Here is a 12512-nt window from a genome sequence, read left to right on the forward strand (position 1 = left end):
AAGTTGATCATTTGAACAAGTATATCAGCATGTAAAGGGGAAAAATTTCCATTACATGCACCTACACTAATAAGAGTTTGCCTTTTTCCGAATAGAAGAAAAAACTGGGTTTTAAATTGATTTTAGTTAAAAGCATATCTGTGTATATATGTAAATTTAGATATTAAGGTTTCATTCAAGATTCCAGCTTCATTCTATGTTTTTTTCTACAGCTAAATGTCTACGTGAAATCACTCAAATGTTTGTATTCAAGCTAGTGTAGTAATACAGCTATAAATACAGAAAGCAGCAAGGTTATATCATACTTTATTATATTGTTATTTTCAGCAAGCAAGATCAGAGTAAAAGGCTGGCAATGGGAAGTTTCTATGTTCCAGTCCTGATTGTATCACTGAGTCAATGTGTCATTCATTCCCTTGTGTTCCTGTCAACCAGTTGTAAAATGTGTGAGAACATATTCTGCACTTTTTTTCTTGTTTTCTAAATTTAATCTGATATTTTTCTGTGCAGTGTCAAGATGATGTTAGTTCTCCCTTCTTTAGGAAAAAAATCCCCAAACAATACACAATTAAATGTGCTGGCAAAAGCTATGCTCATACATTACATGCCTACAAATTCTGTCAATATGCATATACACCTATAGCTGTACATAAATCCACATGTTCATAATTATATCCTATGGATAATTATTATTTATACAATACACGTGAATTTAAGTAATTTTTATTGGTCTATGCTACACAAAAATGTTTTTGGATAAAGAAGATTCTAAACTAAGCATCCGAATTAGTATTTAACTTTACCGATGTAAAAAAAAAAAGAGAAATACTAAAATATTTCTCACCAGCAATATGTACAGTGAAAATATCTCCAAGTTTCTTTTGCTGATCCAGTAAGAATTTGAAAGCATCTTTTCTAAAAATCAGAGCCTTCCCAAGGTAAGGGATCCAGCCATTTATTAGTGGGGGCTCTCCAGACTTCCTGTTAAAAACAGAAAAAAAATGATCAGGAATTAACTTTGGCATGAGAGCAACTCATCTTTTTATCTATTTATATATTACACTTAGAGCCACCATTTACATATATAATTCTTGCAATGTATAATATGTTGTACAGAAAGTTCTTCAGATATGATGGCAGGTTAAATCTAATCACACCTCTGAGCACAGAAGGCTCTGTGTGGTGATTAGGAAAAATAAGTGAGAGAAATTGAGATGCATTTAACTACAGGTCGTACAGTTATTACCATCAAGTTATGAACACAGAAAAATGATATTCGGTAGAAAGTCTCCCAGTAAAGAGTCATCTCATTTTCAATATTTGGCATGTCAGAAGAAGATGTATCAGAAGGCAATTATGACAGATTTAGGTAAATAGGACGCTGACAAACCACACAAAACTGGCCTTACAGATAATGTTTTAATAATTTCAGTTTACCAGCACACAGAACAGCTACCATTCTAACTAAATAACTTCAAAATATAGAATAATAATAGAGGCTAAACATTTACCATAATAAATCTTAGTCTCCATACATTCATAGTCTTCTAAGGTAGAAATGTGCATGAACAGTTAAAGATTAAATTCTAGTGATGATATTTGCATCCCAGTCTAAAAAAGCAGCCATGGTGTCTTGGTTATGTTTATGGAATACTGAAAAATACCTTTCCAGAATCTAGTAAGTTACATTTTTCTTTAAAAAGGAAAAAAAGGTTCTCACACTTTCCTATTCCTGCCTGCAAGTAAATGTCTTTCCTTCATGCTGGTCTTTAGTTGCTTGAATCTGATTTACAACAAAGAAACATAGAGCGTGCTTGCTCTGGAAAGGATTAAAACAAATATTCGCGAACAACTCTGCTGCTACATCCCATCTGTGAAGGTGACTTATACTACATGCAGTACAACTCATTCTGATTAAATACAAGATATTTACTAGCTTGGATCTAATCAAAGATCAAGGGATCACAAGCTTTACTACTATTATACACAGCATGGATTTTTATGTAGCTGGATTAACCCTATCATAGTCATATTCTCCCTTGAACTGCTGCAACAGAAATGAAAAAAAAAAAAAAAGGTAAACATCATAGGCTGTATTCGCATCTTATATTTTCCTTATTAAAATTTTCTGAACAAGAAATTAAAAGCCTGAGATTTGCTCTCGGATTTTAAAAAGTTGTTATGAATTTAATATACGGACAAACAGACGTGGCCAAACCAAGCTGCGTATCTTGATCTCTTAATTCAATTTACCACTTATTTTGAATGTTAGTTTTCAAGAGCATCTTTTTGCCCTCTGGAAAACCAGTAAAACTTCTGGTCCAAACCTCACAATCTCACAGTTGACAAGTTTGTCCATGCTTTTTGTTTCTTTGGGTTTCATGGCTTTGTGGTTTTGTTTGTTTTGTGATAGGTTTTTTTAATTGTGAAGGTGCAGCCCCTTTTTTACAATACCTCCCATAAACCACTGCATTATCCATCCTCTAGTGGTGGATGGATAACGAAAAGTGGTCCAAAAAACTTTATGATGGTTAATTCTGTAATAGTGAATACAAGAAAAGAACTAATCTGAGATTACATGAGAAGGATGACCAGCCCTGGAAGCATAACAGCCAACTTGATACCCTCAATTATCCCTTCCAACCCCATAAGGAATCTGGATGATTTACCCATATTTTTCACCCCCCAAACTACTAAATCCTGAGAGCAGCCGCCTTTCACTTCCCAGTCTGGACACTACGCCCTGTAAGTAGTACCCTGACAAATATTTAGATGGTCTTTTTGTCATCTTCTAATTGAATGCATCTAATTTCACCCTCCACGTTCTGTCATTCGGTCAGAAGCTGTATTCTTCACAAGCTCTCCACCGGGTAAAAAGAAGGCAGCTCAGAAATCCAGGGGAAAATTAACTTAATGCTCCAAGTCTGCAGGATCACATCAGGGAGACATTTTGCTATTGCAAAGACGTGAGGGTCATCGTTTGCTTCAGACATGTTTAGCTCAGCAGCAATAAGCTTAATACTGTTAAACACCGCGTCAAGGCTATGCAGCTTTCAGAGGAAAATATACCACCAGTTCAACTTACGACCCACAGCAGACTGATAACAGAAATGTGTCTTCATTTCTAGCTTTCCTTCTCTTTGGAAGATGGAGGTCATCTCTATGACTTATTGATGTCTGCTAATACAAAGTGAAGAAAAGAGCACCTCATATATTTTCGTGCCTCCCAAAATACAATGCTTCACTGCACAAACTCTTAAGCAGCTGACCCTGGCTTCTTGAAGGACTCTCACCTGCATCCCTGGTACCTCCAGAAGTTCTCATCAGCTTCAGAGGCTACACTGAACCATTAGAAAAGCCCACAGAAACTATTATGGGTTAATCAATATGTTTGTGAACATTAACTCTGGATTCACACTTCACAGACATTGGAAGATTTGATAATTAGGCAAAATATTGAAAACGTTAGTTACATATTTCTCATGACACAACATATAATGTTGTACCAAATGTAAAATAGAGCTAAGAAATACGTAAGAGCAAAATCAAGTGTTTTGATGGCAATTTAAGATTATAACTCTTTTAATCTAAAGCATTCAGAACGTCTTACCTTTTATTCAGAAGTTGTTTAACTGCTTAAATTTTAATTTACTTAACACACCTCATAATATTCCCAGATCTTTTTGCTCTATGTTCCTATGCTTTTTATGGCTTGGGCTGGTTTTGCTTGCATACAGGAATAAGTCTAGTTATCTGAGAAGCCACTGTGAAGTCAGTAAGACTTAATGGACAAATTTCTCACATATGTAAGTGAATTTTACAAATAAAGCATCAGCAACATGTCCAATACAATCTATAAGTAGACAGATCAGTTACAAAGTGGAGGCAAAGAAACACATTTGTATCATCCATCATTGTTAAATGGATAATTTCAAATGGCATTATGCAAAAATCAGCTGGCTACAAATACAGCCCATAAATAGGATGAACAGATTTTGATACCTAATTTTTCTTTGCTTTCACAGTAAAAAGATACTTTCTTGCTAGCGAGCAATAAAGTTGCAATGTCTTCTCTACCAAATAAGCAAAGTTTTGGAGTTTGCAGTTTCCTTAAGGTGAGTTTTTTTTACCTCACCCAGAACACTGACTCAGGTGTGATTATTTAGCTCCTTAGGCAAGGTGGTATTAAAAAATGTGGATGTTGTACCTATATCTCGCTCATAGCAGCAGTGATGCAATAAAGCAGGAGAAAAATGGTCTACAACATCAATTATGTGAAAAAATAGATTGAAAAAATATATATTTAAAAAAAAAATTAAAGTCTCCAAACATTGTGCTTTCAATTACTGACAGGGAATTATTTGGGAAACACAAATAAGGTCATTTGTTAAGCTCTCTGCACATATACTTTTTTTTTGGGTTTTTTTTTTTTTTGCAGTTGTAAGAAAATACCCTAAAAATTTACAAGCAAACAGACTTTGCCAACATTATCTCTCATAGAAATATTATTGCTTTGTAAAAGCAATTAAGACTATTCTTTTGTTGGTTAAACCATTCAACATAACTGCGGTGTAGGGCACTGGATCAGTGTAAATGAGAGGAGAATCCTTCTCATTTCACTGGTTATTTGTATTCCAAGGGAGCAGATGCCTTCCAAATTATGCAAAAATCCACAGCGCATCTTGTACTACAGCAGATGAACAGGTTAATTTTTCTTTTTGCACATAATAAATCATAAGTGCTTTAACACCCATAGTCGCATTTCATGAACATAAACCTTCTGTTTAATAATGTCTGTTTACAACTAGAATCAGACATACAGTAATCTCTTTCCTGGGATAAACATTAATCCAGATCTGTCTAGAAAAATTATACAATTCATTACCATAAGTAATCTCTATTGTGCCCTGTGCTTAACCTTCATCTTTTTTCCTGTCCTATAATCTTGCAAATCCACTGGTGGTGTATGATTGGCATCTGGTGTTAACGCAGCCTTCACTGCACACAGCGCAGCTGAAGAAGCCCCACATTAACACGTCACTCTGCAGGGTACAGCCGGTTCAGCTGACCGCTCCTCAGAAACTTTCACCAAAGGGAGAAAAACACCTGCAAGCCAGGGAGAAAAACGTCTAACAGTAATATCATGTGCCACAGAGGGGTCATTTTCAATGCCAAGTCATTGTTACGTTCCACAAAAATTAAAGGTAACAGTCCGATTTTCTCGTAACATCTCTGGCCAAATCATCACACACTGCATCCAAGCTGGAACACTCCACGCTGGGGGACTTTAAGGAATGGAAATGGATGGGTACAGAAGTAGAACAAAAGCTATTATGAACATGTCAAAGCAGTTTGAGATTATTCACAGGCTGACCACAATATTTAAGCAACAAGACATGACAGACACTGTCTTTCCAGGGGCTTATGAACCCTCTAACTGTGAGGAAAAGAATGAGGCCAAAGGCTTCAACCCCAACAAAGGAAATCCCCAGAATGTGGTGTCTGGAGTGTCTTCTTGTATTACGAGAGAGCAAACACAAGAAAGTTAGGACAGGAGAAAGGCAGTAAGTCTATCTTCCTATGTCCTTTTAATTCAGCAGTTACAGTTTCCCCCAGACCTGCTCACAGCATTAGTTGTTTTGTATCTAAGAGGATATAAATAAAAAAAACTTCAAAATATTTGTCCACAACACAATTTTTCAATATTTATAAAATTATGCAAGCCATAAATGCCCCATCCAGATCACCTGCCTCAGTGACATCAAGAACTCCAAATTTTCCAGGCTGAACACATGCATTATGAAAAATTATTCCCTGCAGAACAAGCCAGTTGAGAGTTTTAGCAATACACAGTCTACTACCTTCGAAATCCCAGCTCACATACCTCTTGCAGAGGTAAGGACCGGACACTGCTCCTATCTGATCACTACTTGTGAGCTTATGCGGAGTAAATGGATGCATCAGGCCAAGTCTTGACAGAGATGCAGATACGGATTGACTCAGTGAAGAAGAAACAAGAGCCCTGGGATGGAAAAAACTGCTGTTGACACCTGTACTTTTGCCTAGGTAAAGTGATTTTGTGCTGCAGTACTGATAACTTCCTCTTTTCGTTAGGCTAAAGGTCACTTGTAAAAGAAAATGAGAAAGACTCAGGAAAAAATTGCAAATACACTGTTAAGCACACCAGGAAAAAGGAGTTTATCTGCGCTCCCAAAAAGAGCAGTACAGCAAAGGCAGACTCTAGTGATAATGTGAGACAAACTGGGAGAAATGTTGATGAAAACAAACCAACCAAACAGTGAATTTTTTGCAGTGATTTTTTTTTTTTCTCCCCCACAGAAAAATGCAATCCTTTAGTTGAAAGTTTTTCATGTCAAGAACCTCTGGGATTTAAAATGAAAATCCTTTCTTATTTTAAAATAAAAATATTACAAGCTTTTTGTTGCTGAGATCTCTAACTTGTGTTGCCATCCTCACAGGAGCTCTTCTCTTTTCTCTGTTCCAGTAATTTCCTTTAGGTCATCCCCAAATATCCAAAAGATACCAGTACTCGACAACTCATTCAAAAGCTCTGAAATATTGCTCTCTAGGAAATTATATTACTTTGCATTTTTTTAGGCTAAATTACCTCAACAATTGTAGGTTGACATTGTATGTACACCTCTTCGTACTTCAGAATTGTGTGTTGAACGACACATCCATAAATTCAACCACTACTTGTAGTGACTGGCTGGGACATTGTCTAAAAGGAAATACCATTGTGGGAAAGTAATCTGAATAGTTTTAAAATGGAAACCCACTGCAAAAACCCTCTTGGCTCAAGCTGTATCTAATGCTGACAATTCCCAGAAAGGTCCTTTACAAAATTTAATGTAAAGTTTCTTAACACCCAAGATAAGAGTCACGGGAAGACAAGACTTGGTCAATGCAACAGTAATTCAGCAATATCAAAAATTAATATAAATTAAGTGCTTATGGCCCCATCCTTGAAATCCTACCTTACTTCTGCTCTGGGTGAGGTCAGTGAGGGCAGCCACAATTACTCAACGCTTTGCCTGACCAAGCCCAAGGTTATTCTATTACATTTAAGTAACATAGATTTGAGATAATTTGCCAAGACAAGGGCTTTCCCCTTCTTAATTTATATTTAATGAAAGAAAAATAGGTGGGAAAGGGATGATGAGAGGTTATTTATTCCATGCCTCATGTCCCAGGTAGGGTGCTGTGCACTGATATCTTGGCTCATATTTGTCTATGGTGTTCTGGAAGATGCTCAGTAATGGAGTTTCTACAGTCTCCTCAAGCAATCTGTCATTATCAGAAAGTTTCTCCTCACATCTAACCTTTATCTTCCTGTTGTACCTTAAGCCCACACCTTCTCATTCTGCCTGCAAAAAAATAAGAGAATAAATGATTCCCCTCACTTCTGCAGGAGCACTTAATATATTGAAAGGTACTTATCATGTTCTCCCTTAAGTCTCCTTTAGGTTAAATAACCTCAATTTCTTCCAGTATTTCCTCATAACGATTTTCTAGACCTCTATATACTTATGTCACTCCCCATTCGATTTTCTTGTGTTAGCCCACGCCCTGCTCTATGGCAGTGCTCTGTACCGAGTACAGCAGAGAAATTACCTCTCCCATCTCGACGGTGACACACCTGGCTTTGCCTCCCAGCACAACCTCAGCTTTCTGTGCAAAATCACCACTGTGACAAAAATCCAGCTTGGGAACCATTACAGCCCTCAGCCTTTTCCCAGAGAAAAGACTGTGCTCCTGTCCAGTTGTTGTTGGTTAGTCCTCTGTGTTTTCCAGTTTGCCATTTGGAATGCTAACCTCTCCTTTGCAGGATTGAAGCTGCTCCTCTTTTGGTATTATCCACAAACATAAATACTTATTTTCCTGTATTCATGTGAGAAGGATGAGATCAGAATATAAAGTCCACTGGTATTTCCTTTTACCACTATTTATGCTTGCACATCAACTGGTTTTACTCAAGAGAACCCAAGAACTCCTCCCCAGTATCCATCTCTTTTGTAATCAATTTCTGCACTTTCATATACTGCCTTGCTGCAATACATGTTAAAACTGTACACAGTAAGTAGCTCATAGTAGGAAATCATATTAACCGTCTGGCCTAGAAATGACAAGTGAAGTGTGGATAAGAATGTCAGCACTCCCCACAGAAATATATTCAAACAGGCAGCAATCATTCCTTACGTAATAAGCAAACAAATAAATTCAGAAAATCTCAGAAACAGTGGTGGGACATTATCATGTTTAAAAAACCCTGGTAACAAGGCAAGAGAGGGGAATGTTAGATGGAAAGATTGCTGCTTCTATGTGCAGCAATTGTGTTTTCTTTGAGTTTATAATATATAATTTAAAAAGGAAAATGTAAAAATCAAATATTATTTCCTGAAAAACTGTACGAATGCCAAATAATGAGGATATTCATTGGAACAAAAAAGGTAATGAAAAGAGTCCCTTCATTTTCATGTAACTGAGCTGTCCAAAAGTTTGGTATCTTTTTAGGTTCTTTATCATCACTAGAGAGAAAAGGCGCGAAAAGGATTTTTCCTTTTTTTTTTGGCCCTTATTAACAATACAGACAGGTTAAAGTTGTTCACTCAAAGCTGATCTTATATACTGAAGGAAGATAACTGACACTGTCACTAATTCATATATCACAGGAAAACAGCAACTGAATACTGTACTTGGGTGAATAGTTCAAAAGCCTTAGTGTCTGTAAGATGTACGTAGTATGCGTAGATCTTCTTCCCTTTCAAACTATTACACATACTTCCTCCCTAGATCCTCATTTTCCCTCTTTTCCTTGCAGTGCTGCAAGTCTATTGCGCATGTTCTGAGAAACAGTCTTGCAACTGGACTCTCCGCTACACATTCATTCTCTCCTGCTTCATCTGCTTCTGCCACCAGCCTAGGTTAACATTTCAGTTCCTATGTGATTTCACTTCTCTCAGGAGAAACTATAGGTGACTTATTTCAGCAGAAAGCATGTTGCAATCTCAGCTATTCATCATTTGCTCCTCACAAGTCTCTCCTTTCCTCCTTCCTAGATGTACTTCTGTGCTCTTTCTTTTCACATCTCCTCTTCGAAAACTTCCCCACTCTGTTTTCCATTCCACTTGTACCCTTTCCCTCCTTCTCCTTCCCCTAGCTCTGTTCTGGCTCTGCCCCTGCTTCCAGTAGCACACATGGGTCTTTTTCAAGCCAACCTTTCTTATAGCTCACAGTTGGCTAAGTCCTATCCCTGCCTTATCAAGCTGCCACAATTAGGGAGCAAAAACTCTGACTGCTTGCAAACTTGTTTTCTTAGGGGTGGGTAGTGACACTTTTCATGTCACCATGTGTATGAGCAGCACCCTTCTATAATTCATGCTTCCTGCTATGTAACGACAGCCCATTAGAGTCTGAAGTAAGTGCGTATGAAATGTAGTTTTTTACTAAGCATTCTTTGGTAGGGCTAGCAAAAGCTAAACCTCTCATTATGAGAGAAGCTCTGAAGTATCTTAACAGCCTTATTTTTAAAGATTAAAAAAAAAATCTCAAATATATTTCCCACAAAACAGCTGCTCCTCAATTTTATTTAGCAGATATCAGAATGAAGACCGTTGCAGCCTTCTCAGTGTGCCCACAGTTTTTCCTAGGAAAGGACTAACGAGAGGGATGGTTGTGCTGTCTCCTCCCTGGATGGATTTACAGAGCAGTATGCAGCCACCTGCAGCCCATGCGGACACCCTGTGAGCTGGGCTATGCATCTCACAGGCGATCTCTGCCCGAACTCCCCCTGGGGTGCTCTCATCTGCTTTTCCCTCTCCTGAGCCTGAAACTCTGCTGAGCCCTTAACAGACTTAATATGTATCAATATGAGAGCTTCAGTGTATTGCCTGAAAACAATGGTTTGATGCTTGGAAAATATATTCCTTTAATTGGTCTGCAGCTGCCCTTTTAAAATATTTATGTAAACTCTATTGTGTTCAAGGGCATAAGGGTTAAACTCTTAAATGAGGCTCTTGGCCTTCTGTTTGTGTGAGTTCTCTGGAATGTACAACATCCTTGTCACTTTTAGGCAACCTAATTAATTCCAGTTTTTAGGTAAATCAAGAATACATTTTCATTCTGCAGCCATGGAAAGTAAAATATTATTAATTGAAGATCATAAGATGGAACAGTAACTGGGACATTGTAGGTCTGAACATGTTTTAAATCCCTCTGCTGTGAAAGATGGAGTAGAAAATATAAATACAATTCTCAATTTTTTTCAATTAAATTGAGTAAATGTCAACCTGGGGACTGTAATCAGAGATATTACAATTGCAAATGAATACTTGTTTCATTATTTTCCTAAGCTGTTTCCTTCACAAAGGAATACTTGGATTATGATACAATCATATTTCTGAATAGTCCAAGACTTGCCTGTCCTAGATCTATTGAAATATAGACTTTTTTCTTTCCCAAAAAAAACAGATACTGCACAATTGCATCATTTCATAGAATCACAGAATTGTTAAGGTTGGAAAAGACCTTAAAGATCATGCCCAAATGTTAACCTAGCACTGCCAAGTCCACCACTAAACCATGTTCCTAAGTGCCACATCTACATGTCTTTCAAATACCTCTAAGGATGGTGTCTTAATCACTTCCCTGGGCTGCCTGTTCCTGCACTTGACAACCCTTTCGGTGAAGAAATTTTTCCTAATATCCAGTCTAAACCTCCTCTGGTGCAGCTTGAGGCCATTTCCTCTTTTCCTGTCACTTGTTATTTGGGAGAAGAGACCAACAACTACCTTGCTACAGCCTCCTTTCAGGTAGTTGTAGAGAGCAATAAGGTCTGAGTCTCCTTTTCTCCAGGCTAAACAACCCCAGTTCCCTCAGCTGCTCCTTGTAATACTTGCGCTCCAGATCCTTCTCCAGCTTTGTTGCCCTTCTCTGGACCTGCTTCAGCACCTCAATATCTCTCTAGCAGTGAGGGACTCAAAACTGAACACAGTATTCAAGATGCAGCCTCATGAGTGCTAAGTACAGGGGCATGATCACTCACCTGGCCCTGCTGGCCACACTATTTCTGATACAAGCCAGGATGCTGTTGGCCTTCTTGGCTGCCTGGGCACCCTGATGGCTCATATTCATCAAGCTGTTGACCAACAGCCCAGGTCCTTTTCAGCCAGGCAGCTTTCCAGCTGTAATGTTGCCTGGGGTTGTTGTGACCCAAATGCAGGACCTAGCACTGAACCTCATACAATTGGCTTCTGCCAATTGATCCAGCCTGTCCAGATCCCTCTGTAGAGCCTTCCTACCCTCAAGCAGATAAATACTTCCACCCAACTTGGTGCTGTTTGTAAACTTACTGAGGGCTCCTCTCATCCAGATCATTGATAAAGGTATTAAATAGAACAGGCCACCGTACTGAGCCCTGGGGAACATCACTTGTCATCAGCAACAAATTCGATTTAACTCTGACCACCACCACACTTTGGGCTTGGCCATCTAGCCAATTTTTTACCAAGCAAAGAGTGCACCTATCCAAACCATGAGCAGTCAGTTTCTCCAGGAGAATGCTGCGGGAAATGGTGTCAAAAGCTTCATTAAAGTAGTCAACCTCCACAGCCTTTCTCTTGTCCGCTAAGCGGGTGACCTTGTCATAGAAGGACATCAGGTTGTTCAAGCGCGACCTGCCTTTCATAAAGCCATGCTGATCAGCTGTGATCACCTGGTTGTCGTCAAGGTGCTCTGTCAGTAAGCAGAGGAGTTCCTCCACTTGGGCACACCTCCCCAGGGGTGCTCACTGCTCCATACTGGTGTAAGAGCCAGGCACAGCCCGCAGCCAGATTCCTGGGCGACAGCATGCTCCCACCAGAGCTCTATCTGGATAGCTGGGTCAGCCATGGTGGGTGCAGATCTTAGAGAACCCATGGCTTTCTGCTGCGTGGATATCACTGCTTCCTGGCTGAGCTGGCAAGGCTTCAGCACCCCTCCTGCAGGCTCTTCTGCACAGACTGCCACACCATACCATCTGCTTGCCCAGGTCTCATCAGCCACTGTGATGTGAACCACAGGCTACTGCCAGCTCTCTGGACTCCCCCCGTTCAGGAAATCCCACTGTGCACTGCACTGGAGTGCTCCAGTGCCAGTCGTGCCTGCACTGGAGCTACTCACCTCGGCAACTGAGTAATTTCCAACTTTGGTTCAAGGGTACAGGACAGATCTAAACTCCCTGGTGTTGGCAAACGTAATTTCCATTTTCCATCAAGTAAAAGGCTTGAATTTGAAAATTAGGAAATTCCTTAAATAAATGTTCAAGATTTTCCAACCAGCTATTCCAACTGAGCACTATTAAACTTGGTTTTGAAGCCCAACAAATGTGAATCCCAAACAGTAGATGAGGCAGCTGTCTATACACAGAACATAAAGTTCATGGAAGCATCAAAGCTTCATGAAATCTTAAAAGTGTAAAACATTTCTATTGGGGTGATAATGAGCTTTACAGG

At 39.0% G+C, this 12512-nt stretch overlaps 1 protein-coding gene across 1 annotated transcript in view; it reads right to left on the minus strand.

Annotated features, from left to right (window-relative positions):
* The window catches only part of LOC130608258 (cytochrome P450 7B1), a 125723-nt gene that overhangs the window by 18511 nt on the left and 94700 nt on the right, over positions 1 to 12512 (minus strand). The window contains exon 2 of the mRNA XM_057426058.1: positions 845 to 981. Coding sequence (XP_057282041.1) covers positions 845 to 981 — 137 coding nt within the window. The remainder of the gene's footprint in view (positions 1 to 844; positions 982 to 12512) is intronic.

This window comes from Pezoporus wallicus, unplaced genomic scaffold (assembly GCF_028554395.1).
Source record: "Pezoporus wallicus isolate ANWC-B61680 ecotype Strahan unplaced genomic scaffold, APGP_CSIRO_Pwel_v1 contig_4131, whole genome shotgun sequence".
Taxonomy (NCBI): Eukaryota; Metazoa; Chordata; class Aves; order Psittaciformes; family Psittacidae; genus Pezoporus; species Pezoporus wallicus.